Source organism: Fusarium verticillioides, chromosome 7, assembly GCF_000149555.1.
Source record: "Fusarium verticillioides 7600 chromosome 7, whole genome shotgun sequence".
Taxonomy (NCBI): Eukaryota; Fungi; Ascomycota; class Sordariomycetes; order Hypocreales; family Nectriaceae; genus Fusarium; species Fusarium verticillioides.
Window position 1 is genome coordinate 658,481 of NC_031681.1, and position 27,287 is coordinate 685,767.

At 48.2% G+C, this 27,287-nt stretch overlaps 14 protein-coding genes across 17 annotated transcripts; 6 read left to right on the top strand and 8 right to left on the bottom strand.

Annotated features, from left to right (window-relative positions):
* Positions 1 to 75: 75 nt before the first annotated feature.
* FVEG_06744 (hypothetical protein) lies at positions 76 to 1,574 on the bottom strand. The gene is made up of 2 exons (XM_018895153.1): positions 1,284 to 1,574; positions 76 to 1,234 (listed from the first exon to the last, which is right to left on the bottom strand). Exons 1-2 carry the CDS (start codon positions 1,557 to 1,559, stop codon positions 962 to 964), a joined length of 549 nt encoding a protein of 182 aa, XP_018752370.1. The 5' UTR covers positions 1,560 to 1,574; the 3' UTR covers positions 76 to 961.
* A 186-nt stretch (positions 1,575 to 1,760) lies between these two features.
* On the bottom strand, positions 1,761 to 4,300 carry FVEG_06745 (hypothetical protein; the record flags this gene model as incomplete). Its single annotated transcript, XM_018895154.1, has 4 exons — positions 1,761 to 2,909; positions 2,970 to 3,726; positions 3,773 to 3,828; positions 3,879 to 4,300. 4 exons carry the CDS (start codon positions 4,298 to 4,300, stop codon positions 1,790 to 1,792), a joined length of 2,355 nt encoding a protein of 784 aa, XP_018752371.1. The 3' UTR covers positions 1,761 to 1,789.
* Positions 4,301 to 5,010: 710 nt separating this feature from the next.
* On the top strand, positions 5,011 to 6,542 carry FVEG_06746 (hypothetical protein; the record flags this gene model as incomplete). The annotated part of the gene is made up of 6 exons (XM_018895155.1): positions 5,011 to 5,112; positions 5,166 to 5,299; positions 5,348 to 5,510; positions 5,740 to 5,860; positions 5,907 to 6,249; positions 6,306 to 6,542. Exons 3-6 carry the CDS (start codon positions 5,417 to 5,419, stop codon positions 6,540 to 6,542), a joined length of 795 nt encoding a protein of 264 aa, XP_018752372.1. The 5' UTR covers positions 5,011 to 5,112; positions 5,166 to 5,299; positions 5,348 to 5,416.
* Positions 6,504 to 7,677, bottom strand: FVEG_06747 (hypothetical protein). Its single transcript, XM_018895156.1, has one exon. It carries the CDS (start codon positions 7,632 to 7,634, stop codon positions 6,615 to 6,617), a length of 1,020 nt encoding a protein of 339 aa, XP_018752373.1. The 5' UTR covers positions 7,635 to 7,677; the 3' UTR covers positions 6,504 to 6,614.
* A 792-nt stretch (positions 7,678 to 8,469) lies between these two features.
* On the top strand, positions 8,470 to 9,144 carry FVEG_15934 (hypothetical protein; the record flags this gene model as incomplete). Its single annotated transcript, XM_018905166.1, has 1 exon — positions 8,470 to 9,144. One exon carries the CDS (start codon positions 8,470 to 8,472, stop codon positions 9,142 to 9,144), a length of 675 nt encoding a protein of 224 aa, XP_018752374.1.
* A 143-nt stretch (positions 9,145 to 9,287) lies between these two features.
* FVEG_15935 (hypothetical protein) lies at positions 9,288 to 10,715 on the bottom strand. Its single transcript, XM_018905167.1, has 2 exons — positions 10,282 to 10,715; positions 9,288 to 10,180 (listed from the first exon to the last, which is right to left on the bottom strand). Exons 1-2 carry the CDS (start codon positions 10,659 to 10,661, stop codon positions 10,147 to 10,149), a joined length of 414 nt encoding a protein of 137 aa, XP_018752375.1. The 5' UTR covers positions 10,662 to 10,715; the 3' UTR covers positions 9,288 to 10,146.
* FVEG_06748 (hypothetical protein) lies at positions 10,287 to 13,657 on the top strand. 4 transcript variants are annotated; one of them, XM_018895160.1, is made up of 3 exons: positions 10,287 to 11,168; positions 11,230 to 11,316; positions 11,389 to 13,657. In XM_018895160.1, the coding sequence occupies exon 3, from the start codon at positions 12,329 to 12,331 to the stop codon at positions 13,409 to 13,411; it is 1,083 nt and encodes a 360-aa protein (XP_018752379.1). In that variant the 5' UTR covers positions 10,287 to 11,168; positions 11,230 to 11,316; positions 11,389 to 12,328; the 3' UTR covers positions 13,412 to 13,657. The 4 variants fall into 4 exon arrangements, with proteins under 4 accessions (XP_018752379.1, XP_018752378.1, XP_018752376.1 ...); XM_018895159.1 differs by having other exon boundaries at positions 10,287 to 11,316; XM_018895157.1 differs by having other exon boundaries at positions 11,230 to 13,657.
* Positions 12,769 to 15,011, bottom strand: FVEG_15936 (hypothetical protein). The gene is made up of 3 exons (XM_018905168.1): positions 14,812 to 15,011; positions 14,457 to 14,739; positions 12,769 to 14,407 (listed from the first exon to the last, which is right to left on the bottom strand). The coding sequence occupies exons 1-3, from the start codon at positions 14,864 to 14,866 to the stop codon at positions 13,738 to 13,740; spliced, it is 1,008 nt and encodes a 335-aa protein (XP_018752380.1). The 5' UTR covers positions 14,867 to 15,011; the 3' UTR covers positions 12,769 to 13,737.
* A 331-nt stretch (positions 15,012 to 15,342) lies between these two features.
* FVEG_06749 (hypothetical protein) lies at positions 15,343 to 16,760 on the top strand. The gene is made up of 2 exons (XM_018895161.1): positions 15,343 to 15,517; positions 15,571 to 16,760. The coding sequence occupies exons 1-2, from the start codon at positions 15,452 to 15,454 to the stop codon at positions 16,627 to 16,629; spliced, it is 1,125 nt and encodes a 374-aa protein (XP_018752381.1). The 5' UTR covers positions 15,343 to 15,451; the 3' UTR covers positions 16,630 to 16,760.
* Positions 16,761 to 17,379: 619 nt separating this feature from the next.
* Positions 17,380 to 18,618, top strand: FVEG_06750 (palmitoyl-protein thioesterase). The gene has a single exon (XM_018895162.1). The coding sequence runs from the start codon at positions 17,412 to 17,414 to the stop codon at positions 18,405 to 18,407; it is 996 nt and encodes a 331-aa protein (XP_018752382.1). The 5' UTR covers positions 17,380 to 17,411; the 3' UTR covers positions 18,408 to 18,618.
* A 302-nt stretch (positions 18,619 to 18,920) lies between these two features.
* FVEG_06751 (hypothetical protein) lies at positions 18,921 to 20,757 on the top strand. Its single transcript, XM_018895163.1, has 3 exons — positions 18,921 to 19,368; positions 19,420 to 19,627; positions 19,677 to 20,757. Exons 1-3 carry the CDS (start codon positions 19,151 to 19,153, stop codon positions 20,508 to 20,510), a joined length of 1,260 nt encoding a protein of 419 aa, XP_018752383.1. The 5' UTR covers positions 18,921 to 19,150; the 3' UTR covers positions 20,511 to 20,757.
* FVEG_06752 (hypothetical protein) lies at positions 20,480 to 22,613 on the bottom strand. Its single transcript, XM_018895164.1, has 2 exons — positions 22,360 to 22,613; positions 20,480 to 22,253 (listed from the first exon to the last, which is right to left on the bottom strand). Exons 1-2 carry the CDS (start codon positions 22,455 to 22,457, stop codon positions 20,642 to 20,644), a joined length of 1,710 nt encoding a protein of 569 aa, XP_018752384.1. The 5' UTR covers positions 22,458 to 22,613; the 3' UTR covers positions 20,480 to 20,641.
* Positions 22,614 to 22,741: 128 nt separating this feature from the next.
* Positions 22,742 to 25,388, bottom strand: FVEG_06753 (hypothetical protein). The gene is made up of 4 exons (XM_018895165.1): positions 24,494 to 25,388; positions 24,400 to 24,415; positions 24,024 to 24,247; positions 22,742 to 23,964 (listed from the first exon to the last, which is right to left on the bottom strand). The coding sequence occupies exons 1-4, from the start codon at positions 24,561 to 24,563 to the stop codon at positions 23,420 to 23,422; spliced, it is 855 nt and encodes a 284-aa protein (XP_018752385.1). The 5' UTR covers positions 24,564 to 25,388; the 3' UTR covers positions 22,742 to 23,419.
* A 626-nt stretch (positions 25,389 to 26,014) lies between these two features.
* Positions 26,015 to 26,659, bottom strand: FVEG_06754 (hypothetical protein; the record flags this gene model as incomplete). The annotated part of the gene is made up of 1 exon (XM_018895166.1): positions 26,015 to 26,659. One exon carries the CDS (start codon positions 26,657 to 26,659, stop codon positions 26,015 to 26,017), a length of 645 nt encoding a protein of 214 aa, XP_018752386.1.
* Between the last annotated feature and the right edge of the window lie 628 nt (positions 26,660 to 27,287).

Sequence of the window (27,287 nt, forward strand, 5' to 3'; positions counted from 1 at the left end):
TCGGGGGTCCCTCCACTTTCCCGGTGGTCCTCTCGGGACGTGGGATATTGGTGAGGGAGAGTTTCGAAACAGTGAGGGGAATGTTGCATTTAGATTTGACATGCCAGAAGTTATTAGCTAGATTAAGACAGATTGAATTCATGGAGTTAAGCTTCGGAGGGATACCATGACGAGGCTGGATGATCTGATATGGCATGCGTCTATTCGATAACCAGAGGTTGGTGCCTATGTCACATTATAGCTGTCCGTGATCTTCATAATCACGAACCCTCATGGCCATCGCTGTCCGTTCTACAAAGATATAGCAGGGCAAAGGACCAGAAAAGAGGTCGCAGTCACACAGCCAGTAGTCCAGTGCTCATCAGAGCCATCAGAGTCCTAATCTTTCACTCCCGAGCCATCCGCTGTTTTGCGGGCTATCCATTCATGGTCGGGTTATCCGTATATCTTCGGGTTGTCCGCTTATCACGCTCACTGTTGCCATCAAGCTTGACAAGCCGGTGTCTTGGCTTTTCTGGGATCCCTCGGCCTTCCAATGAAGTGCTCAAGACAGCCTGCCGCAAACTCCGCCCTCGATAAATCCTAGACTGGTATCTCATACTACCATCTGTGTCGTCTCATCGTAGAGTTCTAGGAATTTCTAACTCGCCCGACTCTGATATCGTAGTTGGGCTGGCTGGACAGCGTTGAAGTACATACCCTGTGCATGGCTCCTGGGAGAATGGAGCAATGCTTCTGTACGGCAATTGCATTTTGTGATCGGGGAATAAAGTGCCACGCCAGGCCTGTCTTTGGCTTGTATCGGATGGTGGCTCAGACCTGTCAAGTGCCGAATGATCAGCCGCGACTAGTTTCGGAGACAATCGTCGACGATTCGTCGTGCGTGTATCCTCGCTTGTCCCCTTTCGTGATGTGCATCTGCCAGTCTGCATTTGCCAGGCGAACCCCCACCAATATCGCTTCAACCAATCCTTTGCTTCCTCCTCACCCAAACCTCTTTATCCGTGCTCAAGCCGTTCTTCTCTTTTGTATCAGTGTCCTCCGTTTGCTTGATATCCCTAATCTCTACCTCCCAAGTCTTGAGTCTGTAGCTCCCCCGATCTGACATGCCAGTAAACAAATCAAACGACCAACCATGGTTCGGACACGACACTCCAGCACTAAGCACAACGCCAAAGTCTTCAATATCAAATGGCGTCCCTTTCGAAAGAGGGTATTGACTATGCGGACATGACTACCCCTGTTAGCCCCTGCAAACAATTTCTTTAATAGACATTGCTCACATGGTCGATTGCATGAAATTTGCCTTTGTACTGAAACACAAGCACCTGATCCATAAATGACTCCAACGTAGAATCATCGCCAACAGGGACTTCTTTCGCCGAAGAAACATCTTCCTTTGGTATGTGAAATGCTCTGCAGCCTGGCATTGATTTTGCGTTACACAACCGATGTTTTGCCAAGTTGCCTGCATCATCGTCTACATCTGGAAATGATGATGCATGGCCTACAAATGTCCATTTAACTCCTGGTCGGGAAAATGGGTTGAAGAAATTCATTTTGGTAAAGGTGCTTGGCCGCTCAGTGGTTTTGTTCTCAGTCAAAAATCGAAAATTGGTCTTATCATGGCGCGGAACAAATTCCTCTGAGCATGTGACATGTCACGTGGACGAGCCAACAGGTCATTAGACCAGGCACTCAGCAAATAAGTAGTCTAGCAATGAACTGTTGATAGAATAATTTATTTGATATTCATTTCTGTCTTGTATAGATTATTTCGGTCTTTTATTTACCCTAAATGGCGCCATAACATATCTAAAGACTCAGAAAGCTCCTCATCGTCAAGAAAGATATGCCGCCACTTTACTATCTCCCAGACCATTCCATGCAATACATATAACTGGTTCCCGTTTTCATCTTCTTCATCAGCTTCATCAAGAAAAGTAGCTGTCACTGTGGCATTCAGCAGCTCATGTAGTTGTCTCCCAGAAAGTAGTCTTCTGATCAACGGCATAAGCTCCCTTTGAATCGACTGATGCTGAAGCAAAAGAATATTCATCAGCGCTGCACCTAATCTGCCAATCTCATTCTCCGTAGTAGCCCACTCGACTCGAGCCGGGATGTGTCTCAAGAAGTAGCATCGAGAGTCTTGATCACTTTGGACAATCTGGGACTGGATAGCTTCGAAGCGCGCATAGTGCGGGGCACAGGGATTCATGTACCGCAAGAAGAGATCTAGAAGATCGGAATCTGCTAGGATCTCATGCATATCCAAGGCGCAGCCAAGGGTGAGGCAATATGCTTCACGGTCGTGAATCCAATCAGTGCTTGTCCCTTTTGGATCAGCCTCTATGGCTTGTCTCAAAACACTCTTTGCAAATCTCAAGCGAACGAGCTCCAGAGACATGGTGAAAAATGCGCAATTTGGTTGAAAGACGTGCGGTGATACCAGAAACTCCAGTACTGTGTAGTGAGCGAGAGAGACATAAAGATCCTCACCGTCAATAGCTTCTCTCGTCTGTAATCTTGGAGATTCCCCAGTCCAGTTATCGAAGATATCCCCAGAAACATATCGAACCGTGATAAGGCAACCGCATATCTCTTTCAAATACTCGAGGTCAATGATAGACTTCTGGCCTTTGGCTTCAGATCCGAAATGCTCATTTGTCACTGCGGAAAGGAGCAGATTCGCATTCACGCCAACGTGATACATCCAAGCAGCTTGCGAATGGCCTATGATCCAAGTGAGAATACTACGAAATAGCGGTCTATCGTCTTCAGGTATTGCTTCGAAGATCCTGACGTAAGTTTCGCTCAGATCTTTGGGGAGGTTGGATAGGAGTTGCGGGAGTTTCGATTGGTCGCGAAGTCGCTCTATGGCTTGAATTTGACATTCAGCCCACCGGAACCTTATATTATCAAGTTATTACAGCTGAATGAATGATATATGTTAAAAGGGGAACGCTTACATTCCCTGTGCCATGGCGGAAAGTATGTCCTCAATCTCGTCAAATCGGTCGTGCCATCGCTTCAGTCGATGGCTTGATCGTAGTCGAACGTGTACAAACCGTCGAATATCAGCGTCTACCATTGTATTTGACATTGATATGATTTCTGATATCTCACCCAAAGACTGTTCTATGTCAAAGTATTGCCGGCTGGTTGCGAGTATCCTAATCTTTTCAAACCGCTCATCGACTGTCATCGTCTCAATCAATGACAGGAGCTCCTCTCGAGGAGTACTTTCATCAACTGCGTCGATGACGATGTAGAGACTGTCGAGCTTCTGCAATATTATTTCCAGAACCTGTTCCAAGTCCGCGCTTGTAGGCTCGCAGCCACGGTCATGGAGCCGTTTCAGCTCAGGCGGTATCCAGTTAATTTGTCGACATACCTGGCCGATGACCCAGCTCAGGAATGGCACCGTTTCGTCCTGATTATGTGAATAGTGACAATAGTAGTAGCTACAGACACTACCGTTGGCAGTTTCACATAATTTCTCGAGCTCTTTGATAACATATGATGCTAGAACTGTTTTTCCAGCACCAGGCAGCCCATATATCCACATGAGTCTGGTCTCAGATTCCAATGAGACCCAATCCTTCCACTGGGAAGAATTGGTGACCCACGCAGTTGTCAAAGGCTCGTGTTTGCTGAAGGCTAGGTTGTGAAGAGACGATGGGTTTGTTCGCTCAAGCCATCTGATGATCTCCCGAGTCTCAGACTCTTTGATTATGTCAGTTTATTCTGGACATCAGCTGAAATCACCGACCTGAGATTGTGCCTTGTAACTTTTCAATCCCTGCTCTGATTTCCTTTAGGTCTCGACTAGATAGACTTCGTTAGCCTCGACTCCACCAAAGCAACTTTAGACCTACCTCATGTCACCAGACATTGCTAACAGTAAAGTAGCTTTATGGTGTGATATCTCTGCTAACAGCTTCCTGACTTTCGATTGCTTCAGAGGCCATGCGAGATCAACCAACGTCAGCTTATGTCGCTTGCCTGCCTGAGATTGGCCCATAGTTGGCGGCAGAAGAGCCTCAAGTGAGGCAAGGCAGCTATGGCAAGACTTGATAGGTCCATTTTGTTTATGAAGGTTCGGCACGAGACTTGTCGCGCTTGATTCGCCAATGCTATCGATTATGGCTCTCAGAGAGGTAGCCTCGCCCAATATCATCTGGATATCCTTCGGTGCATCTTCAATAGCCTCGATGTAGTGCTTGCATGTGCGAATGATGCGGTCGGCGAGGCCAATGAATGCCAGGACACTGGCCCCGATAGATAGTGGATCGGCCATGAGACTGTAGGATTTGTTTGATGTAGACACAGCAGTTGATTTATTGTTTCTAAACCCATCTCATGTTATTCTTCATGGATTGACGTGATCTTGAATAGAGGGGTAGCTGAATGGGCTGCAGATGAAACACGTGGCGTTGTCAGATTAGGTAGACGATCTTTAGGGCTGAACCTCTTGTCAGACGCGATTGCAAGGCGAGTTCTTTGGTTACTTTGGTGGAGAGATCCTACTCAATTCCGGTATGTCCCTCGTTGGACCACTATATCTGTTACTGTGACGACCTCTATTGGCAGCTCCAGCGGTTTAAAAAGGGCGCGATCCTGATGCCTCCAGTATCGACTCTGTAGGGTGATGCTAAAGACTCCTTGAGTCCACAGTTTCTCGTTGTTCTCACGCGATCTTCTCTTTCTTACTCGATACCACAGCGGAGGTGATAATTGAACAGATGTCTATTCGAACAATTGTGGGGTTGACCACCCAGAATAGCATGTCCTTGTAGGGGTAGTATACCCAATTATTATGCACTACAACTTCATCAAAGGAGCTGATAGGACTGGGCCCAGTATACTTTTACTGTGCCGTACTTTGTCGCGTTTCATGACCATATCCGGTATGCGAAGCGTGGCAGCTCAATTCGATCGTGTTGGTTCGTGGTGGAAGAGGAGATAAAGAACGCAGATATATGTCGTACTCTTCTTCTTACCTCGCCACCCTATTATATCATGTCAAAAATGACTTCACAGGATAACTCTGAGCCAGCTCAGGTAGCCACGGATATCTCTGGTCTTCTCCCTCCCGAGCATTGGGCAGAGGTTAGTATGGTACGAGATCGAAGACCGTGATAACGCCACTAATCAGAAGTCAGGAGCTGGGCGACACAGATTCTGCTCTGGAAGATGATAATGCTGAGTCGACCGCATCAATTACTTCAAGTATCCTCGAGTATAGAAACATCAATGGCAGAACATATCACCACGATATCGGTAACGCGCAGTACTGGTAAGTTATTGGAAGCGTCTACGATACGTGCGGGATTAATGGATGTAGGGGAACGAATGACGAAAGACAAAACGAATCCATGGATATCAAGTGTGTTTTGTGTTTGCAAGCTCAAATATGAGTACTAATGCGTGTAGCCATCATGTTTTGACGCTGGTTCTGGATGGTGCGCTGTACCTTGCACCTCTCTCAAAGGATATCAAGGATAGTTGTTGTTGATAATCATTTAGTGCCTTACTGACTGTTACAGAGTGCCCTTGATATTGGGACAGGAACAGGTAAGCTCCGGACTGATGATTAGGCGTTCACGGCTGGCTCTTCTGGCCATCAAAATCCAGTACACTTAGGCAGACGTGGTCCAGGTTAGTCTCTCAACGAGATTGAGTTGACATGACTTCGTCTTAGGCATCTGGGCTATGTAACTATCTCAATCCTCAAAGCTACACCATCTCTATTAACTGGAATCAACAGCGATTTCGCGGATAGCTTCCCGGACACGCAAGTCATAGGCACCGATGTATCACCGATCCAACCGGGATGGATCCCTCCTAACCTACGATTGTGAGAGAACTATTCATGGCTGTAATCATATCTGACACTGTAGTAGCGATATCGAAGATTGCACTCAAGAGTGGACGTTCGCCCCTAACTCGCAGGATTACATCCACTTCCGTTGGCTTGTCGGCAGTATCGTAGACTGGGATCAGCTATTCAAAGAAGCATATAGATGTCTCAAACCAGGTGGCTATATAGAAAGCCACGAGGCGCTTTCTAGAATGGACTGCGATGACGGAAGTATCACCGAGAAGAGCGCCATGCACCAATGGGGAAAGTTCTTCGTTGAGGGTGGTCAGAAGATCGGTCGTTCGTTTACGATCGTTGAAGACGGAGTACAGAGATCAGCTATGGAGAAGGCTGGTTTTGTTAATCTTGAGGAACGTGACTTCAAGGTAAGAAAATCTCTTTCAGCGGCCGTTCGGCCTGCACTTACATATCCTCTCGGTAGGTTCCCATTGGAGGTTGGCCAAGGGATCCTAAGATGAAAGAAATTGGCAAGTATGCTCAGGCTACGCTTGAGCAGGATATTGAAGGTTACGTTTTGTTCATGGCGAATACCGTGGAAGGATGGACTAGGGCGGAGGTCGAGGTGTATGTCTCGATGCTAAGAAGGGAGTTGAGGCAGGGGACTATGCATCCTTATTATCAGCAGAAGGTTGTCTGGGCTCAGAAACCAAATGAATAAGGTGGAACTGGCAGTGGTATAAGAATTTCGTGCTTATCCATAATATAGCAACTGTTCCTTGGTTTATATAAGCTAGTAAGACCCCATTCTCTCTTCTATCAGCTCCGTAAACTTTATTAGGTCTGCTGAGCACGGTTCCAGTACTTCTTTCAACACGGGAACCCACCATTCTTCTATCCCTGGGCCAAGACCTATGGCTACCGCATATTCCACATACTCTGGATAAAACCCGCTCAACTCCCAGTCGATTATCCCTGTGATGGTACTTCCATCAACCATGATATTGCGCGGTGATAGGTCGCCATGAGTAAGAACGAAGCGTCCAGTTGATTTACGTCGTTGCTTCTCCAGAACCCTCTTCCATTTCCAGCGTTGAAGGCTTCCACCTGACAGTCTCGCCAAACACCATTCATCAAAAGACTCCTCGTCTTCAAAGGGCCCACAGTGCCTGACAAATGTGGTGTTATATATGTTGCGGGTAGGTTGTTTGTCGATACGGCCTATGTAAGGCTGCGTCAAGGTACGCATTTTTTTTACTTGAGCGCGAAGCTGGTCCTTGATGGAGGCCTGTTCAGCTTCAGATATGTTCTGCCATATGTCGACAAGGGGCACTCCAGGAACACGCTCGCTAATCATAACACGCGCAATAGGCCGCCTGGTGACAATATCATAGACCCCACGGACCTTGGGTGCTAATACGCCATGCGTGGCGGCATAATGCATCATGTCGGCTTGAGCGCGGTCTATGCCATCTGGGTTGCTGACTTTGAGCGCGAGCACTTCGCCATGGGAGTTGGTATGCTCCAAGACTCGATTCCCCCAGTAGTTGTGTATCTCTTTGCCGACAACGGCATCAAGATAACTACATTTTAAATACTTGGGCAACTTGTCATCCGAGTTATCTTGCTTCTCAGGCTCCGAGTCAATTTGTTCATCTTGATCTGCTTCCGTGGTGCTGGACATGTTGATCGTTGTCTTGCGCTTAAGACAACATATAAGGAAATAGAAAGTGAGTTTGAGAAATATGAGAGCTGAGGTGACAATATTTGTTTGGTGGTTCGTGAGCTCGCACCTATAGTATCGAATGTGCATCCGGGCTTGTGTCTGCCGATAGACAGTGGAAGTTGGTCGACGCGATTCAGGCCTGGCCTGACCTGAATCAACACAGCCCCCGAATAAGCCGAATTTAGCCGCGCGACTACTTGGCCAAGTCATTTTTAGCGCTCGCAGGTACCTGGAAAAACATATGCGAGCAATGATTGGTTCAGCCATCCAGAATTAAACTGGGCGCCTAACGTTAGACGGCACGCAAGTTGAAAGTGAGAACTGATATCCTCAATGAAGAGGCCCCCTAATGATTGATTAGATAGTGCCACTCACTAGCCTTGCATCTGCATAACATTTCTTTTGGGGTCTCAATTGGAGACTTGTCCCCGTACCGAACAGAGATGTCAATCTTGTAGAGGCAAAACTTGAGTCAAATGTCTCGAACACCCGAGAGGCATATTATTGAATACGCATCACTCGAAAAATCATACGACGTGACCAGATTCCATGGGTGGAGCTTTGAATGGCCCATGGGGTATTGTCAGCCTGAAACAACCTCCATCTTGCTGTATAACACAACCAACGGTTCAAACTCCAGCGCTTAGGATACAAGCTTGCGTGGATGGCTTCCCACGAGCACGACGCAATATGGTTTGCAGAGCAATGAAATTCTATTTATAAACTGTTTCATGTTAATAGAGAGCTGGTTTGATATATAACGCATTTCGATGCCTCAAAAGACGCTATTCATACTTCCTTGGTTTACTCATTTCACATCATATAAAGCATTTACTCTTTATACTACAATCTTTTGTTTCGAATTGGACACTTTTGCACTCTATCCATCACATATTGTCTAAATAAGACCAAAATAGAATCAATGTCTACATCTGACTCTTCCCGTTCTACTACCTCACGGAACTTGCATCTCCTGCAGTTCACCGGTCCTCGAGGTGGTTGTGACCAACACTGGGCTTTCTTTGTTCCAAGCGTCGACGGTAGCCCAGAGGGCAAAATTGTCCATATTAGAGTCAATAAGGACACCAGGCAGAGAGTCGTCAATTGTACTGTCCATCTTGAAAGCTTTACTCCTACAAGAACCCGGTCTAGATTCCGAGCTTTCGTCGTCCCGGGTGCTGTCGTATTAGCATCTAGATTGAAACGAGCTGGGGACGAAGTCCATGCTGCTTTCTTTTCTGGCAACTCACGCTCACACCCCGGTGATCCTACATATCATATGGTTACCAACAACTGTCAGCATTTTTGCTACTTGGTTCTGAAGAACCTGAACTGGAATTTCCCCGATCAGGTTCCTGGTCATGCAATCGACTACCTCGAGTCCGAGTCAACGCCACTGCTCGCTGTCAGGCAGATTTTGGATACTCTTCGACGTCAGCAGGATCCATTTCCAAGGCCCGTCTTTGAAGCTGATGGCAGATGGTGGCGATATAACCCCATGCGTCAGCAAAGAGAGTATTGGGATCAGAGGAACCGCTCCTGGCTTGTTCCCGCAGCAACTCCAAGGGCATCTTACACTCGAATGTCTATTAGTTAGGCTGCTTAGTTGCCATTTCCATCTCAGTCTCATGTTACGGATATTGTTTGTAGATCGTTAGCTAAATAGTCTGTTTATCACAATTCCTTTGTACGTGCAGCTTTATGTTTGTTTTGTTCCCAGTAATCCCAAAGTGATTGTGAGTCGGATAATATGCATATAATCTATTATCTATGGTATAAAATAAGAGTGCTTTGCTTTTCTTTCATCAGGAGCAACTCATATCATCCATCAAGAAAGGAATTCGAAGGCTTATTACAACGATGGTAGCTCCGACGAATAACCGCAATCGTGCCGATCACACATCACAATCAACACAGCACCCGCGCCAATGAAACGCATGAGTCGCACAAGGAGATAAGAGACAACGAAATGACTCAAATCAGGTCACACATATCCTACAAGTCAGTACGCTCAGGGATAGATATAGAGATCAATTCCGCGACTGTCAAAGTACAGGCGACATTTGATGACTTGCATGCCATAATCGAAGACTTCCTGGCTTCAGCTGAAGATCAAATGGGAGTGGCTGTGTGATGTATGCGAGCTCCAGGCTGGCCTCAATATCATATATGACCAATAGATTGTTCAGCTGCGGTATCGATCTGACAGCCAAAGGTGTGCCTCGTGAGACATGCGTGATGTGAATGTTTTGTGATAAGAATATGTACGATAAAGTGAAGACAGGCCAAACAATCCGTCCCTAAAAACACAAACAATAGTAATTAACTTTTATCCTCCCAAATTCCCTTTCATTTCAGTCCTCCCTCATACTTATAGAGGACTTCGATAATCCAAAGCTTCCTGAGTAATGCGATTTCACTCATCCGTCCCCCGACTTTCTCATTCGTCTTCATGTGAGGGGTATTCGGAGACAGCAGTCTCAGGTTCTCAGCCAACACACCTTGCTCTGATCTCATGACGAGAGCACGGACGATAACGGCACGGCACGAATGGTCGAGCGATTTAGCCACCCCCATGCATCACTGCATATGTATGTGCTCAACTCATAAGTGGCACACCCAAGAGCCTGGAGCTTCATGAAGTACCTCATGTCAGCGGTCTTGTTCCTCTACAATATTGCATCGACTATTGCCCAGGTATGGCTTTGCCTTCACATAAATAATCTTCACTTACAGCTGCCAGATTGATGCCAAGCATACCGACATGATGACCAAACGTTTGTAGCTCAAGAAGCCCTGCCATCGGGGAACCGGAACCGGAACCCCCAAACTCTGTTGTGGTACAGACAGGCCCAGGGTACACAAGAGGCCTGCAGAGTCTATATAAAGACCGATAAGACTGAAGTTGATCACTGTATTGTGCGAGTTGCTGTGAGTCTGCGTATGAGTTTGGTTGCCGTTGACTTGATCTCTGTTTCCAGTAGAGGTAGCTGCAACGTGTGCATCGGTTCTAACGTCGGTAATGTTGAGAATCTCATTCTTGGTATCAGTTGGTTGGTGCTTCGTCGACGCCGTGGCATCACCATCCTTAATAGGAGAAGTCATACCCACCATGGACGGGTCCGTATCCGCTCTGGTCGTGATGGTGTGATGGATGTATGGAGGACGAGTTCCATTAGGCAAATTGTGCCATTGTGCGTGGGTACACAACCGAGGGCTTTTTGCGCTGCTGCAAGGGTGACCCTTGTGCATATGCAGTCTTCTGTATGGTCACCTGCGTATGGCCTCGAAGTCGGCCATGTCTCAAAAATGACGTTATTAACTCCAGGGCAGAAACCTTGTGTTAGACAAAAAGATGTTATCAGTTCATTTAGCATTGATATCAATATGGCAATCATCAGAACCAAACTTATCATTCACAGACACTCCATGAGTCTGGGTGTTGCTACACAGTAATACTATACAACTGGTGAACGAACTCCGATGCTCATAATTCTACCTACACATGCTGATAATACGTTGTTGGTCGCCTCTCTGTACTCATGCGCATATGCTGTTGGCTGCATAAAGGGCGTGCAGGTGAATATGTGTGTGATTGTCATTACTTCTTGCAGGCCTCAGGTATTCAGTACATCGATGGCATGTCTCAACAGCTCCGCAATGTCTAACAAGATCATCCAAGTTGAGTTCTCCCTTCTAAGGAACACTTCGGGGTCTTTCTCAATTTTCTCGGAGTTCCCGTGAAGGCGTCAACATCTTCCTCTGTCAGGTGAGTCCATTTGCACTGGGCGCGATCAAACCAACAAGCGGCGCAGCTCACTGAATTGGCACAACACATCAGACACTCTGGCCCTTCTTTCGATCTATGGGTAAAGGCCAACACGTTTCATTTGACTCAGGAGGTGGTTGACGTTGAGTGTCCTCCCTTTTGTGGCTCTCTCCCCATCGGCCCCCAAAGAATCACTCTTTCTCATTGAGCTACGCTGCTCTCAGGTTTTCAAACCATTGTAAAGACCGTTCTCTTGAATTCTAGGAACTATATGAGTGTTTATCAGAGTCCAGTGTCACCTAGGGACGTCTCAACCCAATATCGACTGACGAATTACTTGCGAGGCCGAAACCTTGGGTGTTGATACTGTTGGGACTCGAGGCTCGTCACCAAAGCAAGCACCCTGGAACTTGATTATCACAGAAAGTTCTCTCGTCACTCTTCGAGGCTTCATACACACTTTCGAATATATTTCTACCCTCCTGAGACGAGAATCAATACTCGATACGACACCACCTCCCCAAAGTGCAGGTCTCGACTTCACCAGCATTCCCAAAGTTTCCCATCATCCTGATGAATATCCCCTTGTTACTTCCAGACCGCCTCATATCTAACGTATCAGAGTCTCTACACTGGTAGCCTTGTTCTGCTGTGTAACTCTGCTTCGCCCCCTTTGGCTGTCTTGGGTTTCAACGCAGTCTGACACATGAGGCTCTGCTGTCCATCTTTCACACTTTTTCACAATTCCTCTTCACAATGATGCCTAAATCTTGATGCCGTACTCACGTCTTGGCCTTTTTTTGCGGTCGCACCTTTCACAATTTTCATTATCTACGGTTGATTGATATGCCACGTTTGCACAACCATAACTTCTCCTGCATTCTGACGCACCACACCATTCAATCCTGAGCACGATATCGTCGTCAATGTAGCTATTCACGGCTCTTGGGATACCTTCACCGCTTTTTGCTGCGACGATTTTGCTTGCCTCGTCTCTGAAGTTGAGGCTATCATGGCAGAGATCCTTGGGGTCGCGGCGTCGGCGACCCAGCTTGGTGTAGCTTGCTTTTCTCTTATAGATGTCATTAGAAAGATAAAAGGGAGTGCTTCAACGCTGAAACGATATCATGAGCAGCTCCAAGAACTTCAGAACCTTTCTACCAGCATATCTGAGAACCCCCTTCTTCAAACCCCTGAGATTGGTACACAGACTGATGCTCTTCTTTTCATAATCAACAACAACTGCCTCAATTCTTTGCTTCGCAAGGGGCGAGTACTCCGAACCTGGGGCTTCTTGTACAGAGAACAAGATCTTCTCGATATCTTTGTCAGACTTGAGAGACAGAAGAGCAACCTGTCACTGGCAATTGAGCAAATACAGTCCAAGGCCTTGTATCAGATTCAGACCGACATCCAGATCATGTCCGAGAAGAGACCACTGGACTATACTACCTCCATATCCTCTTCTGAAACTATTTCGGGCCCTCTTGTTTCGCCCGAAAGTACAGAAACTACACATTCGCCAAGTGTCCCACGTATCCCCCCTGATCTCCAGTCTCTACATCACTACGGCCGCTACGTACAATCTTTCTTGCCGCCCAACATGGCTACGAACCCATTTTCAGACCAGCGTTCCTATTCCTATCCCAACGCTTCGACCGGTTTCCCTGACCATCAGTCTGCCTCCCAGCCCGAACAGCCGAGCGACCATTCCCATAGATACAGCATGGGAACATACTACATCAACGCAGTTGCGGGTCCAGGTCATGATCAGTTCAACGGAGATTTGTTCCAGGGCGATGGCAAGCTATCAAAGGAAATCGAAAAGAACAGGCCAGTACGCAAGGACACAACCCCAAAGTTCCACGAGGGACCTCGCAAGTTCGGAGCTGGAAACCAGTACAACGGTGGAAAGTACGAGTTTGAAGGGGATATCGATGGTGCTACTGTATCCGATCTGAATGGCCATGTGTTCCTGAATCCTCTAACCGCGCCCTACCCTTCTGCTGACCCAGGTGATGTCCGCTATGGAGCCCAGTACAACGGTCATGTTATCAGCCAGAAGCATGTTGAGGATCCGGAAAAGCAGGAGTGATAAGAGAAACGAGTCGCTTGATATGAATAGCTTCATCATGTTGGAGCAGGAAAACTTGGAAAAGTCAATTTTTGCTGGAAGTGGTGTATTGTTCTCAATCATCGAGTTTCCCTTGTAGATAGTTCAAGCTCAGTATAGATATGTCACCCTCACTTGGTCAATTCAGAGTATGTTTTGGTATATCATACAACTTATATCTTACTGAACCTCCTTTGTTACCTAAACATACTCAATCTATCTCGCTGAACCTTGGGATAGTATTATTCAAAGTGGATCGAAAGGTGTTAAGGCGAATCGCTCCTGATCTTGGGTATCAAACCAACCACTCAAACATCCGCCAACAAATGACTTATCATATCCCTCGTATGCTTAACAACCGACACACAATGTGGATCCTTATCATGCATCTGGTGCGCCAAACGATGCCCTATACCCGGCGGTACATGACTCGTTCCTGAATGCCACAGATTCTGTCTATCCTCCATCAACTGCAACATCGCCACAAAGGATATGGAGCTCGAATTTGGCGTACCAAAAAGCTCAGATTTGACAGCCTTGTTCGCGATACTTTTCCAATCTTGCGGGGTCAGGGTCAGGGAGAATCCTAACCCGTCGTTTTGCGAAGGCCCCTCTAGCTTTTGACCTTCACTTATGCATAATTCTTTCGATTCTCCCGCATCCTGAGCTCGTTTCGTTTCGTCCTCGACTGACTTCACGATCTTCTTATATCCTTCCGCCAAGGATATAATGAGCGTGTTGAGTAGTTGAGCATTCTGCATTGCCCATAGAAACTTTGTTGGGCAAACTTGACATTGTATGATCCCTGCTGCCGTGGTGGTCAAATGCCGCAGAACCGATAATCGTGCTGTAAAGGGTAAATCATCTGCTTTTCGTACTTCTTCTAGTGATAAGTATAAGCTCGCGAGACAGGCGCAAGTCTGTTGGCCTGGATCAGATTCAAATGCCAATAACTTGGGGTCAACATTTGTCTCGTTGCTAAATCTGAGTCAGCTCATCCATCAAGGTGACGATTCAGTCAACTCACCCAAGAGGTAACAGATCCAACGGAACATCTTCAGACATATGTTGGCACGGATCAAAGCTCCCTCTTCGTCCCATATCACTTCCAGTATCACTCCCAATACTCATCGCCAAAGTAGACGGCGAAGTTCTGCTCGCACTACTCTCTTGAGCTTCATTCTCGGAGGCTATCTTCCTCTTCTTCGGCCTTCCCATAGGCATACGAGCCGAGAACTTGCACAGCTCTCCAAGAGTAGAGCATCGTCCGCAAGATGGATAGCTCCCGTCACATTTGAGCTTCTTTTGTCCTTGCAGATTGGTCAGCATGCGCAATATAAGTTTGGACCCCAAGTGTAAGCGGGCAAGGTGGGCGGACATACTGCACTGATCACATGAAGCTCTCCTATTGGCAGGATCTTGCAGATCGGGGGACATTATGTAAAGGATATGAGAGAGAAGTAGTACAGTTTATATACAGAGATAGACCAAGAAACGAAAGATGTTTAGATGTAGGATTCAGAAACTCATCATCTTGTAAGCCCAACAAGGAATAACCGGGATGGATCTCATATGAATAACGTGAGAGCGACAATCAGCGGATCCTACAAGGAACTCCGCCCCGCCGCTAAAAACTCCCCATAGGCTGTAAGAAAAAGATACAGAGAGCGATGAACAAGTCACTAGAGGTACAATGCACTCAATGCAGGACTATTAAATCCTGGGACGAGATTATAGTCGGACAAGAGTAGCCTCTCAAATTCCTCTAAAGTTATGGCCAAGAAACTAATTCATAGCTCATGTTGTACAAACTCATTGGCTTTCGACTCTGTCCAGTATTTTTTACATCTAAACGCCGCTAAGAGACCCTGGACCGGAGCCCGGGACTTGCATATTCCGACAGAACCAACCATCGCAGGAAAAAAATTATTTTTCCTTCGAGCTACTGATAAAGCCCCCACTATCATATCAAACTGAACTTTTTTGTTGCATCCCCATCACATCTACAACTTTGCGACAACAATGGCACCCTCAAAAGAAGTTGTCGCTCCCGGCGCTGCCGCCGTCGCAGCAATTGACCCTGATCAGGTTCGTCTCCCCAAGACTCCAATGGCATAACACACCTAACAAATCGTTTGTAGACCTTGAAAGCTTCAAAGGCTCTTCTCGCACACATCAAGAAGGCCGCCAAGCAAAAGGCCGACGAGTCTGAAAAGCGCAATCTCCTCGACGACGATGAAGATCCTACCACGACTCCCATCTGGCTCAACCTGACGACCAAGCGCCACATCGTCGACAAGGCGCGTCTCCAGCCCGGAAAGATCTCCCTTCCTCACTCGCTCAACAACGAAGAGACCACCATCTGCCTCATCACCGCCGAGCCCCAGCGCGCCTACAAGAACATTGTCGCCTCTGAGGACTTCCCCGCCGAGCTGGGCAAGCGCATCACTCGTGTCATCGACTACGGAAAGCTCAAGGCCAAGTACAGCCAGTACGAGGCCCAGAGGAAGCTCTTCGCCGAGGCGGATATCTTCCTCGGTGACGATCGCATCATCAACAGATTACCCAAGATCTTGGGAAAGACCTTTTACAAGACAACGCAGAAGCGACCTGTCCCTGTTAACCTGCAGGCCAAGGCTCCAAAGGTCGATGGAAAGCGCCAGAAGCGTGTCAAGACTGAGGGTACCGTCAACGCAGGCACTCCCGCCGAGATCGCCAAGGAGGTTCAGAAGGCCGTCAACTCTGCATTCGTCAGCCTGAACCCTTCAACAAACACCTCGATCCGAATTGGATATTCCGGTTGGACCGCCGAGCAGATCGCCGAGAACGTCGATGCCGTTGTCACCGGTATGATCGAGAAGTGGATTCCCCAGAAGTGGCGCAACATGAAGAGCATCTACATCAAGGGTCCCGAGACCACCGCCCTTCCCATCTGGCTGACCGATGAGCTCTGGGTCGACGAGAAGGACGTCATTGCCGAGGGCGAGGCCGCCAAGGGTGAGAAGCCCAACATTGGAAAGAAGCGCAAGTCTCTCGACAACACCGACGAGGCTGAGACCGCCGTCGCCCCTACGAAGAAGGCCAAGAAGCAGAAGCAGCTCCCAGAGGCCGACGACGGCAAGCTCGATAAGCAAATCTCGGACCGCAAGGCTCGGTTGAGGAAGCAAAAGGCATCGGCCAGCAAGGCCATTGACAACTGAAACGTGCAATTCAAGGCATCGGTGTTGAGGCGTTCGTTGAAGGGCGGAAAGCCCACAGAATAGAATTGTAGCTATACTTGCATTAACAACACAATACAATACAATATTGATGGTCTTATGCATCTCTTGCGCCTTGTCTGAGACAATTTGGTATGATCACGAGATAGAATCTAGGTGCTTGCACGAGGATGAAGCGTCTATCTAACCCACCCCCGCCTTCCGCCTGCTGCTGGCAATACCGATGATATCTCGACCAGGTACAGATAGTAAGCAACTCGGCACAAACAGAAATTAGCTTTTATCCCCTCATTGCAGGATAGAGACCGTGTTGCCTGTAGTCAATATATACTCTTGATAATTACGCCATCAATGATATACTTTTTCCACAGGAGCAAGAAAGTAGGTACCCATGACACTTTAGAAAAGGTTGCCAAAATAAACTTAGTGAAGACTCCCCTAAACTTGGACTAAATTGCCTAATCTTTTTTATCGCTTAGGATAAAGGGCTGAAGTTCCGTACCTCCCCTTTGGGGGGACATGCGTGATTGACAATGAGTTCCATGAAGGACCCTAAGGCCTAGGTACCTAGGCTGGCTAAGCCATTAAGGTAGCGGAAAGTGGAGGGGTCATAGCTGCCGTCTTCAGCTCCGACACAAGCACTCCAATCAACAAGGTAGGTGCTGGGGTCAGACCCACAAGAATACATAAGAGGTGCTGTTTCGGCTCCGAAGGGTCTCGATCTCTATCATCATTCATCTTCATCCATCTTCATCATCATCATCATGTTTGCCCCATCCTTACTCCGGCTTGGGTTAGCCATCGGATTGGCTGGACCGATCTATGCTTCCCCTTCTGCACCACACACAAGAGATGACCTATCCGATAACCCATTACCTATTGTTGTTTGGCACGGCCTTGGTGACCAATTCAACAGCGACGGAATGAAGAGCATCCAAGCCCTCGCTGACGACATCCACCCAGGAACCTATGTTCATATCATTGCCCTCGATGAAGATCCCAGTAACGATCGAGCGGCCACTTTTAAGGGAAATGTCTCGGACCAAGTCAGCAAGGTTTGCCAGGAACTGGCCAAGCACCCCATTCTGTCTACTGCGCCTGCCATTGATGCCATTGGTATCTCTCAGGGCGGACAATTCCTACGCGCTTACGTCGAGCGCTGCAACTGGCCACAAGTCCGTAGTCTCGTCACAATCGGTAGCCAACACAATGGCATCAGCGACTTCGACGTCTGCCGCCCTACCGACTGGCTCTGCAAGGGAGCTATGGCTCTCTTGAGACTGGGTACCTGGAGCGATGCCGTACAGTCAACCGTCGTCCCCGCGCAATACTACCGTGACCCAGCAACCGAAGACGCTTACAACAAATACCTTGAGAACTCCCACTTTTTAGCCGACATCAACAACGAGCGCGAGTTAAAGAACGAAAAGTACAAGGCGAATCTGAGCAAGTTGACCAACTTCGTCATGTGGATGTTTGAGGACGATGAACTTGTCAAACCGAAGGAATCTTCATGGTTTGAGGAGGTCAATGGCACAGAGCTTATCCCTCTTCGAGCTCGCGAGCTTTATCGAGAGGATTGGCTTGGCCTTCGCGAGCTTGACCGCAATGGTGGCCTCAGATTCCGAAGTGCCCCTGGTACACACCTCAAGAACCTCCCTGAACTAATGAACGAGACAATCACCAACTACTGCGGCCCGTGGAGACGAACCTTTGAGTCGGAAATGGAGGACTCCGGGGATAGGTTGGAGTTGGTTTGAATTAATTAATAGCTTTTACACATTATAGTTATTCAGCAGACTGTTATACCCCTGTCATGCCTCGTCCACATGCACGTCGTTCCTACTATCACACTCAAATATAAATGCGTAGAACGGGCAGACTTCAATGACAAGGCAGAAGCCTCGACTTCAGATGCAGGCAACTGCACCGAAATAGTCTGAATTACTAGCAGGACCGACCCTTTGGAAAAGATATGTTTGTGAAAGCTCAGCTCTAGGGTTGGTTCAGAAACAAACTCGGACGTTTGGCCCTTTGACGTTCTGAAATCCATCATCAACATAATCACGGCAATTCTGTATGAATGCTTCGAGTCTTTGCAATAAATAACTTAACCTCTCGTTTATTAATCATCATGTCGTCGTGCTTGACGAAATGGTCACTTTCGAAAGCATTGGATATCTGGGGCTTGTGATTAACTGCGCCACAGTCACCGGCTTCAGCCACATCGCAAATGGTTTGCATCATGACAACTGAAGTAATTTTGACTCTACGCGACAACAGCCATCATCGCCATAACTGTCGAGAGATTCCGGCTTTCATGTCCCTAATTCATACCGAGCATCCATAATTGAAGCTGGAAACGCTTGCGTGGTACAAAACCCAGCGACGAGGCCCACTTGTTCCAATTCATCGACCATTCTATTCTGACACTGAACAACGAACTGCAAACTTGCGACAACCATCATACATACATAGACCTCACAACATCTCTACCGCTCCAATGACAACCTCGAATAACGGCCCGTCCGCGGCCACAAACGGCGACGCGATACCAAAGATCGGTCCCCATCCAGGCACCATCTCCAGTTCGAACCAATACACATCGGAGCTCAAGCTACGACGTATGCTCAAGGATCATGGCTGCGATCCCGCAAGACAGGATAACTACCGCCTTCAGGGTGTGCAGTTGATCGAGAACGTGAGGGAATATCTACAACTGTACGTAGGTCTTGTACGAGGGCTAGGGATCAGAGACTGATTGAACAACAGACCTGTGAGGACGTTCGACACGGCGTGCACGTATTTCCACAAATTCCGACTCAACTTTCGAGACGTCGAGTACAACTATCAAGACGCTGCACTAGCATCGCTATTCGTCGCGTGTAAAGTGGAAGATACTATCAAGAAGTCAAAGGAGATTCTCGCGGCGGCTTATAACGTGAAGAACCCCGAGAAAAGCGTCACGCCCGATGACAAGGCAAGTCCAGCAAACAGCAATCACAAACCCTACTAACTAACACTCTTAGATGTTCGATGGTCCAGGCAAAATAATCATCTGCCTCGAACGTCTCATCCTCGAAACGATCGGCTTCGACTTCCGCACACGCTACCCCCAAAAACTCCTCGTGAAAGTCGTCCGCGATATCTTTGGCAAAGATGATGGAAAACCCTTTTTCGAGACCGCATACGCAATGTGCATCGACATCTACAAGACCTTTGTTCCCATAAAGCGCACAACATTCTCCATGGTCATGGCTGTCGTGGAGCTCACAGCCCTCATGACAGAACAGCACGTGGACAGAGTTCAAGAGTACGCAAAGACGAAGCGTCAGTACCACTGGGGTTCTGTCATGGAGACCATGCTCGATATACTAGATCTATACGTTCAGCATGGGAAATCCACCAAAGTTGGGGCACAGTTTGACCAGAATAAGATCATCGACATCAAGATTCGGCTTAACAACGATCTTGACAAGGCGTTCGAACCTCGATATCTGTACTACTGCTCCCGGTGCGAAGCCGAAGACCCCCAACCTTCTACGCCTGCATCGGCGACATCACCCGCGACATCAACATCATGGCCTGGCGATGGAAAACGAACGGTCAAGGGCCCAGAAGGGACGTTGCGTTTTGTGTTTGAGCCAGAGGCTGCGTTGAGAGAAAGGGAGATTACTGAAGCATTCTTTAAGGAAGAATACGAAGAGTATGAAGTCGAGGTTGAAGAGCCGGTGCCTCCGCCGCCGAGGGAGGGTAGGGGAGGATATCATGGGCACAGAGATAGGGGGGATCATAGGAGGGGAGGACCGTATGGGGGATATCGAGGGGATAGGCATTACAGGGGAAGGGGTAGACATTATTGAGGCTAGTCGTACACAAGGACACTTTCTATTAGAGATACCCATTCGTATTACCATGGTAGCATAACACTCTATTCACACTCATGGTCTTACACCTAATCGTCCATACAGTCATATACATGGATATCATCACCCTAAACCTTCTTCTCCCCCTTGACCTCGCCATGATCCCCAATAAGCAAATCCTCTCCCGACGGTCCACTCGACTTAACACCCTCCAACTCCTCCCCATCCTTCTTCGCAACCGTCTCCTCAGCACTCTTGACACTACTCGCCTTACTAACATCCGCGCTCGCAGGACTCTGAACCCGGAGACCCAAATCCTTCTGATTATCCGGATCTTCCATATTCGCACCCTTCCAATCCGCCGGTCGAACCTGCGGCACGGGCTGTCCCTCTTCTGGCTCGAGGACTTCTTCAGGCATAGCGTCAGTGCCTGCGACGCGCCATACTACGGCAATTCGATCAAACGCCCGTGAGCCTTTACGGCTGGAACCTTTGATCCCATCCATGGCGTCCCATTCGATGCTGAAGACGCCGCTGTCGAGGGCCTTGCCGTCTCGTTCGGGGCCTTGGCCTTCGAAGAACGTATTGAACCATACATGTGCGACGGCTGTTACCATGGTTAGGCCCATGCTCTTGGGGGTCTTGTTACGACGCTCGACTGAGATGTTGACATCGCTGTTGGGAATACGGATCGGGGTCTTGGGTCTTAGAATAACCGCCATGCCGCCTGGTTCTTCTTCCGAGTTTGCTTCTGTGACATCGGTCTTTGACGATGTAGCAGAGTCATTCTTAGTTCTCTCAACGCCCTTGTGTGAACCTGCGGGCGAGACCTTGTGAAGCATCTCTGTGCCCTTTCGTTTGATGGTCTTCGCCTTGCCGAGATGCTCCTTCTCCTCAGTTGCTGATGGCGTTTCACCTGGATTCGTTGCTTCAGAAAAGTGTGCTTCGTCGGGTGCTTTCTCCTTCTGTTTGGTCACCGAGTAACCGGCCATTTCCCATATCATATCGCTAATACCACTCTCCTCAGGTGCTTCAGGATCAACAACCACACGCTCCTCCTTCTTGAATGTGTGAAAGACATCGATCTTCTTCCCCTCGTCTGCAAAACCCTCGATATCGACCTTGACACCATTTCGCAGGCCCCAGACGTGAATCTCGGGAATCTCAATGGGCCGATCGGTGTATTTCTTGCCACCTTTTGTCCAGCGCTCAACGTAGCTGATCCAGCGCAATTGTGAAGGGATCGAGACACCGGCACCAAATCGCGGTCGCATCCGTCGTTCCGTGAAGCGCGCAAGAGCATCTTCAGGTTTCCAACCTTCCTCTGCGATGAGATAACTGCAGCTCACTGTACCACTTCGTCCCTTGCCTGCTTTGCAATGAACCACCACCACTCTCTTATCGCGCTTCTCCTTCCTTTGCGCCTCGGTAACGACATCTTTTCCAGAGGACATGGGTCTTCCGTCGCCCGTGACTACACCACCGCCTAGTTCTCCGCCGTGTAACCAATTGCGCATACTCGCCATGATCATAGGGACAAGTCTGAATGGAGGAGGGTGGTGATCAGGCCATGGGTAATGCCTCACGCGACCATACACAGATTCATCAGGATAGCCTGTTCCTTCGGCGCGGAACTCCCATATGGCCCAATCTTCACCATGTTTCGAATCGAGGAATTTGACGAGTTGATCGAGAGGGTTTCGGTATGCGAGTTGGGGATATGTTTCTGAAGGACCAGATCTAAAGAAGACAGCTGTTAGTAGAGTCGCCAGAAAGGGAGATGGCTTCAAAGGGAGCGACTGCGATACCGCTCCCCCGACAAAGCATTCTCAAATATTTGACTTACGTCGCGATGATGTGGTCTGTAACATAGCACAAATCCAAGCCAGCCTCAGGATGCCGAGCTCGCGGCCCCGCGACAATCTGTCGCAAGATCGAAGCCATCACCAGCAGCGGTCTTCAAGTTGCGGAGAATAGGTATTAGGGTTCAAAATGACTGATCGCAACTTAATTCGACTGGAAATGGTTGTTTAAGGAGGCGATGGGTTTGGGATGAACAGAACAGGCTGAGGCCGCCTGGTCAAAGGATCCATACGTAACTTGCCTGGCGACGTCATCTCTTGCGCCCCACCAAGGGACCTGATCTTTATCGGGCTTTGATATCATCGACAGCTGATGAAGACGTTACTACGAGATGAGAGCTTACTATGACATGATTTAACAAGGCATGCAGCTAAATGGAAGCCTTTATTTTCGTAGAAAACTATAATGAAGACCTGGCCTGGCCTTTTGCCATCAAATTCTCTCAATGGCTTCTTCTCCGAGAACGCCCCTGCTTCGATGCCAAGTTCACAGCCATGTTTTCCTCGGAAATACCAATTACAGCCCACAAGTAGCTATACTTGAGCAATCAGCAATTTATCATGCTTCTTATCACTGGCAACGGCACAAATCATGATGAAACCTGAAATTCGAATACAATAAAGCTAACACCGGGAAATCCATACCCATCCATCCAGTCTCCTTCGCAAACTTTCCCCATCATTCCCATGGCCACTTCCACTTCCTCCTGAATACCTTGTGCACCAAGTCGATATGCTCGGCTCACAAAGCTTCCTCCGCATGCGCGTGAGAACAGTCGCCAGAAAAGTTCTCCAAGTATAGGAATAAAAAATACAGTCACGAGGCCAAGCCTCTTTTCCACGTTCCTATGGTTGTGCGTTTGTACTCGCTACTCCCATGTTCTTTGTCCAGTCTGAAATCGTCGTCGCGTTAACTGCAAAGCAGCTAGTCCAATCGTAGCGTCATGGCATTTCTATCTTGTCTAGTTCCGCTATGCCTCAATTCATGTCCGTTCAGTACAATCGAGTCAGAAAGACACGAAGCTGCGTATCGTCATATCGAGCTTATGAGGTCTTCTTGGCAGGGCCGCTAATGTACTTGCTGACGTCAGTAGCGTCGTGGAACTGCTTGCCGGCCTCCTTGACAGCTCCCCAGACCTGTCGCGCGGCAGGGGGAGTACCCTGAGCACTAACGAGGGAGTCGATACGGGCACCGAGCGAGCGGAAAGAGGTCTGGACATGAGTGCTCTGGCTGTAACGAGCGCGGAGGAAAGCAGTGTAGAGAACAATGAGGATCCAAGATCGGCGCTGGAAGAGAATAGCGGAGAGGAGAATACGTCCCCAGAGAGCGATTTCAAGGTACGAGACGATAGCCATGGAAGCATCGTAGTACTCCTTGACGAAAGCGCCAATCTGGTTAGCAAGAGGACTTTGAACAGCTTGGCGGCTAGGAGAAGCGCCATCCGCAGCCTCAGGCGCAGGCTTGGGCGCAAGGACAACGGGGATGAGGTTGGCGCGGGTGTAGGTGGCAACGTGGAAGACCGAGTAGATCGTGTAAGGGATCAAGGCGAGGGGGTACTGGGGAGAGAAAAGCCACACAAGGGCCATAGCTTTTTTACGGTCAGCAAGGTTGCGCAGATCTGGCAAGATATGCTTCAGAGGCTCTTACCAAGGTACTGGATGTTCTCATCAGCAAGGAGAGCCATGGGGGTGGGAGCAGCTCGGGCGCCAGTCTTTGCGCGAGCGCGCATGGTCTTGTAGACGACGATGCCATAGGTGACAGCGGCAGCGATAAAAGCAGTACGGTAGGAGAGCTGGGCCATGCGGGTGTAGTAGTTCATTCGAATCCAGGACAAGGAATATCGGCCCGTTGTAAGGATCAGAGTAAGGTGTCTATAGTCAAGAGAGCTTGTCAGTCACAGATCTGGCTATTTGGTGGTTATGTGAGCTCCAAAGAGGGAGACTGAAGATCCAAAACAGCTATCGTGGCCATTTCGTCGCACCGAGGCAGAGCGGGACAAGGTAAAGTTCATGACAAGACGTACCCGACAAACCAACCGACTGTGAGAAACACCAAGTTAGCAATGCGATCTCATTACGATGTCTGCGCGCAAGGTCGCGTCTCAAGATACCACGTACACTGGAGGGTCTTGGCAAGGGCCAGAAGCCTCTCCTGGAGAGGAAGATTGGGGTTCGGCGGGGGAGCCATTGCGTCTAGAGATAAGAGAGTCGAGAAATGATGCGATCTATTATAATTTCAAGAAGACAGAGCGCGCGCGATGGTTCGTTGAGGACGAGCTGATGCTGTTATTGAGAGTCGAAGATGCTGCTGCTGATGAATGACGATGTCGTAAGGAAGAGAGAAGACAAGTTGTGGGCTTTGGCTTTTGGAAGTGGGTAAGAATCAAGGCAGGGGAGAAGAGTGATGGAATGGACTCTGGCAGTGACGGAGCCCGCCCCCGCTTTGGCTTCGGATTTGAGATGCCCCAAGCTCCAGAGCCCAGGACAGGTTTCAGCGATCGGTTTCCAGCGCGGTTCAGCAGCTGAGGCGCTAAAACGGCTGCCTATCTTTTTGAGAGGGGGAGAAATGACCAGGGGGCTGGGCGCTATCTCAGACCCGACGGGAGGAAGCTCGAGGTGGGGGGGAGGACAAAGAGGCTGGTAAGGGAGTTTGTCTGAAACTGTGAAAATGGGGAAATTAATATTGAATGTGGTTTCGTAGAGGTCGTACTGAGTGTTGAGGCTGTGTTTGATTGTTTTGCCCTTTGATGTATCCATTGGTTGTACACGACACCAACTGAAACGCTTGTCCATGCTTATCTAGAGGTGGTGATGGCTTCGATGACGACAATTAACTTGCTCGAAAGCACGTGAAGGCGCCACTAGTCGGAGAGCTTTCCTGAAATGCAACCCGTCACAATATCATTTTTCTACCTACGAACTCGTTCTGTATCATGAGCTACCTCTAGTCTTTTTTGCGTCGATTTCATCTGAGGTACGAAGCCATGTCTAATCAATTCTCATCGTCATTCGAACAAAGAGCTTCAATACGCTGACCTTTCGAGCTTTGACTTTCGTCATCGCCTGATGCCAGCTTTTACCAAGGCCTAGGCCCCTGCATAGCTGAACTGCGCGAACTTCGTCTCAGCCAATGAGAATTGGAAATTTCCAATGGGTGGAACTTGAATCGGCTTGTGAGCGGCTAAATCTCCTTTATAGACTTCACGACGACACTGTTTAGATATCTGAGAACTCAGTAGGGTAAAGAAATGATTTCGAAATACATGTGAGTCTTGTTGAAATATTTTGGTCTTCTGAGAATGTGATGCGGCTTTACTGTGGATATTCACCTGTTTCCATGTTATACTTCGAGGATTGAGGAGTTACCCTGCACCATTTCTCGATGCTTTGTGGCATAGCGACAGCACACTCGGATTTGACCACTTTTTCTCAACAAACTCAAAATGAATTATTCTTCTCTAGAGTTCGCTGCCAAGCATCAAAATCCCCAATTCCAAACTGTGCGGGTCCCTTTCGCTTCTTCATAGACACAAGCCATGCCCAAACAATCTGAGGCCAGCCATTCATTGCTTATCACTTTGAGAGTCAGCTAACAGCAACAACAAGTCGAAAGCATCACGAACCTTTCCTCAGCACAGCCTAATCTTCTGCAGAAGTGTTTTCAGCACCAGAAACAGACTTTGCTCTCTTAGCTTGTTGCTTGAGAAGGGTTTCCTTCCTCTTTGTAGCTTCTTGTTGCGAGTCAAGAGCACCATTGACACTCCAGTAAAGACGATGCACAGCTTCATAAGGATGACTGTCCTTGAACACAGCGAATGAGCAGAGGAAGATATGGGCGTTGAGTAGTATGAGGCTCTTTGAACCCCGAATGTCATTTATGAGATTACTATTCTCTTTGATGGCCTCGACTCGAGCGCACAAGGTTGCTTCGACTATGGCTCTGACGTGCTCGGGATCAATTTGTCTTGCCCAAGACTTCCCGAGACTGCTGGCAATGTGCTTGTAGTATTGCACCAACTTTTCCTGACATGCGCAGGGTGGTGCGAAGATATCGTATTCGTGTATGGGGCAAATGGAGAGCCTGTGGAAGTGGTTGTCGCATTCGGTCAAGAACTCGCAGATGATGACTTCTACCTCCGCTTTGGTCATTTTTGATCGGTCGTCTGAGCCACCAAAGACTGCTGCACAGATTCGTGGTGACAAGACTGGCGTGGTTATCGGGAATTTCAGCCCGGGAGTTTTGGTGAGAAGCCCATAGGACATCCCGAGTTTGGGATCTGACATTGTGATATATTCAGAGTGTAGAGTTGAAGTGATCTGGTGTATCGTGGTGGACTCTACTGAGTCTCCCTCCCCTGATATACTGACGGCTCAGCTAAGGCGTCGTAATACAGATTTCGAGAAAGAGGGGAATAATCAGAGACAGGCAAGTTAAGCTCAAAACACCTATTGATGTTGCCAATAATGTAGTTGCAGCCTGTGAATCTGTTGCGAGTGACAAGTTATATGTGCAGAAACAACGTTTAGGGAGGCCTCATCTCGAACCATAAAAGCTTCGCGGCCAATAAGTTTGTTTGCAGATGTTTCGTCCTTGGGAAGGCATGCTTGTTGGTAGTGAGAACGAGTGACGAAGGAAGCTGTGAAGGAAGCTGATTGAGAGCAAGCTTGACCATCAAACGTAATATGGGGATGACTGAGAGTGGAAGGTAGAACTTGAAGATGCGCTCACGATGTTTACAATGGAAATTTACCATGCTTGAGGGGTACCTGATTCGCCTGATTCACGTGAGTTATTCCCTCAAACAAACTCGGGATAAAACAGAGTATAATGTCACTTCAGCACTGCACATAAACTTCGAGGTTTCAACTCAAGTGTAATAGCTGGTTAAATATTGACATGGACCAATCAACT

What these genes read in the sequence shown, in the direction of transcription:
- FVEG_06744 (XM_018895153.1), bottom strand. Translation starts at nt 1,559, where the DNA reads ATGAATTTCTTCAACCCATTTTCCCGACCAGGAGTTAAATGGACATTT. An exon ending in AATTTCATGCAATCGACCAT is followed by an intron (nt 1,235 to 1,283) that starts GTGAGCAATGTC and finishes TAACAGGGGTAG; the next exon opens with TCATGTCCGCATAGTCAATA.
- FVEG_06747 (XM_018895156.1), bottom strand. Translation starts at nt 7,634, where the DNA reads ATGCACATTCGATACTATAGGTGCGAGCTCACGAACCACCAAACAAAT.
- FVEG_15935 (XM_018905167.1), bottom strand. Translation starts at nt 10,661, where the DNA reads ATGGTGGGTATGACTTCTCCTATTAAGGATGGTGATGCCACGGCGTCG. An exon ending in TTGGCATCAATCTGGCAGCT is followed by an intron (nt 10,181 to 10,281) that starts GTAAGTGAAGAT and finishes TACTTCATGAAG; the next exon opens with CTCCAGGCTCTTGGGTGTGC.
- FVEG_06748 (XM_018895159.1), top strand. Translation starts at nt 12,329, where the DNA reads ATGGCAGAGATCCTTGGGGTCGCGGCGTCGGCGACCCAGCTTGGTGTA.
- FVEG_15936 (XM_018905168.1), bottom strand. Translation starts at nt 14,866, where the DNA reads ATGTCCCCCGATCTGCAAGATCCTGCCAATAGGAGAGCTTCATGTGAT. An exon ending in AGCTTCATGTGATCAGTGCA is followed by an intron (nt 14,740 to 14,811) that starts GTATGTCCGCCC and finishes CCAATCTGCAAG; the next exon opens with GACAAAAGAAGCTCAAATGT. An exon ending in TTGGATCTGTTACCTCTTGG is followed by an intron (nt 14,408 to 14,456) that starts GTGAGTTGACTG and finishes ACTCAGATTTAG; the next exon opens with CAACGAGACAAATGTTGACC.
- FVEG_06749 (XM_018895161.1), top strand. Translation starts at nt 15,452, where the DNA reads ATGGCACCCTCAAAAGAAGTTGTCGCTCCCGGCGCTGCCGCCGTCGCA. An exon ending in CAGCAATTGACCCTGATCAG is followed by an intron (nt 15,518 to 15,570) that starts GTTCGTCTCCCC and finishes AATCGTTTGTAG; the next exon opens with ACCTTGAAAGCTTCAAAGGC.
- FVEG_06750 (XM_018895162.1), top strand. Translation starts at nt 17,412, where the DNA reads ATGTTTGCCCCATCCTTACTCCGGCTTGGGTTAGCCATCGGATTGGCT.
- FVEG_06751 (XM_018895163.1), top strand. Translation starts at nt 19,151, where the DNA reads ATGACAACCTCGAATAACGGCCCGTCCGCGGCCACAAACGGCGACGCG. An exon ending in GTGAGGGAATATCTACAACT is followed by an intron (nt 19,369 to 19,419) that starts GTACGTAGGTCT and finishes ATTGAACAACAG; the next exon opens with ACCTGTGAGGACGTTCGACA. An exon ending in GCGTCACGCCCGATGACAAG is followed by an intron (nt 19,628 to 19,676) that starts GCAAGTCCAGCA and finishes TAACACTCTTAG; the next exon opens with ATGTTCGATGGTCCAGGCAA.
- FVEG_06752 (XM_018895164.1), bottom strand. Translation starts at nt 22,457, where the DNA reads ATGGCTTCGATCTTGCGACAGATTGTCGCGGGGCCGCGAGCTCGGCAT. An exon ending in ACAGACCACATCATCGCGAC is followed by an intron (nt 22,254 to 22,359) that starts GTAAGTCAAATA and finishes TGTCTTCTTTAG; the next exon opens with ATCTGGTCCTTCAGAAACAT.
- FVEG_06753 (XM_018895165.1), bottom strand. Translation starts at nt 24,563, where the DNA reads ATGGCTCCCCCGCCGAACCCCAATCTTCCTCTCCAGGAGAGGCTTCTG. An exon ending in TGAGAACATCCAGTACCTTG is followed by an intron (nt 23,965 to 24,023) that starts GTAAGAGCCTCT and finishes ACCGTAAAAAAG; the next exon opens with CTATGGCCCTTGTGTGGCTT.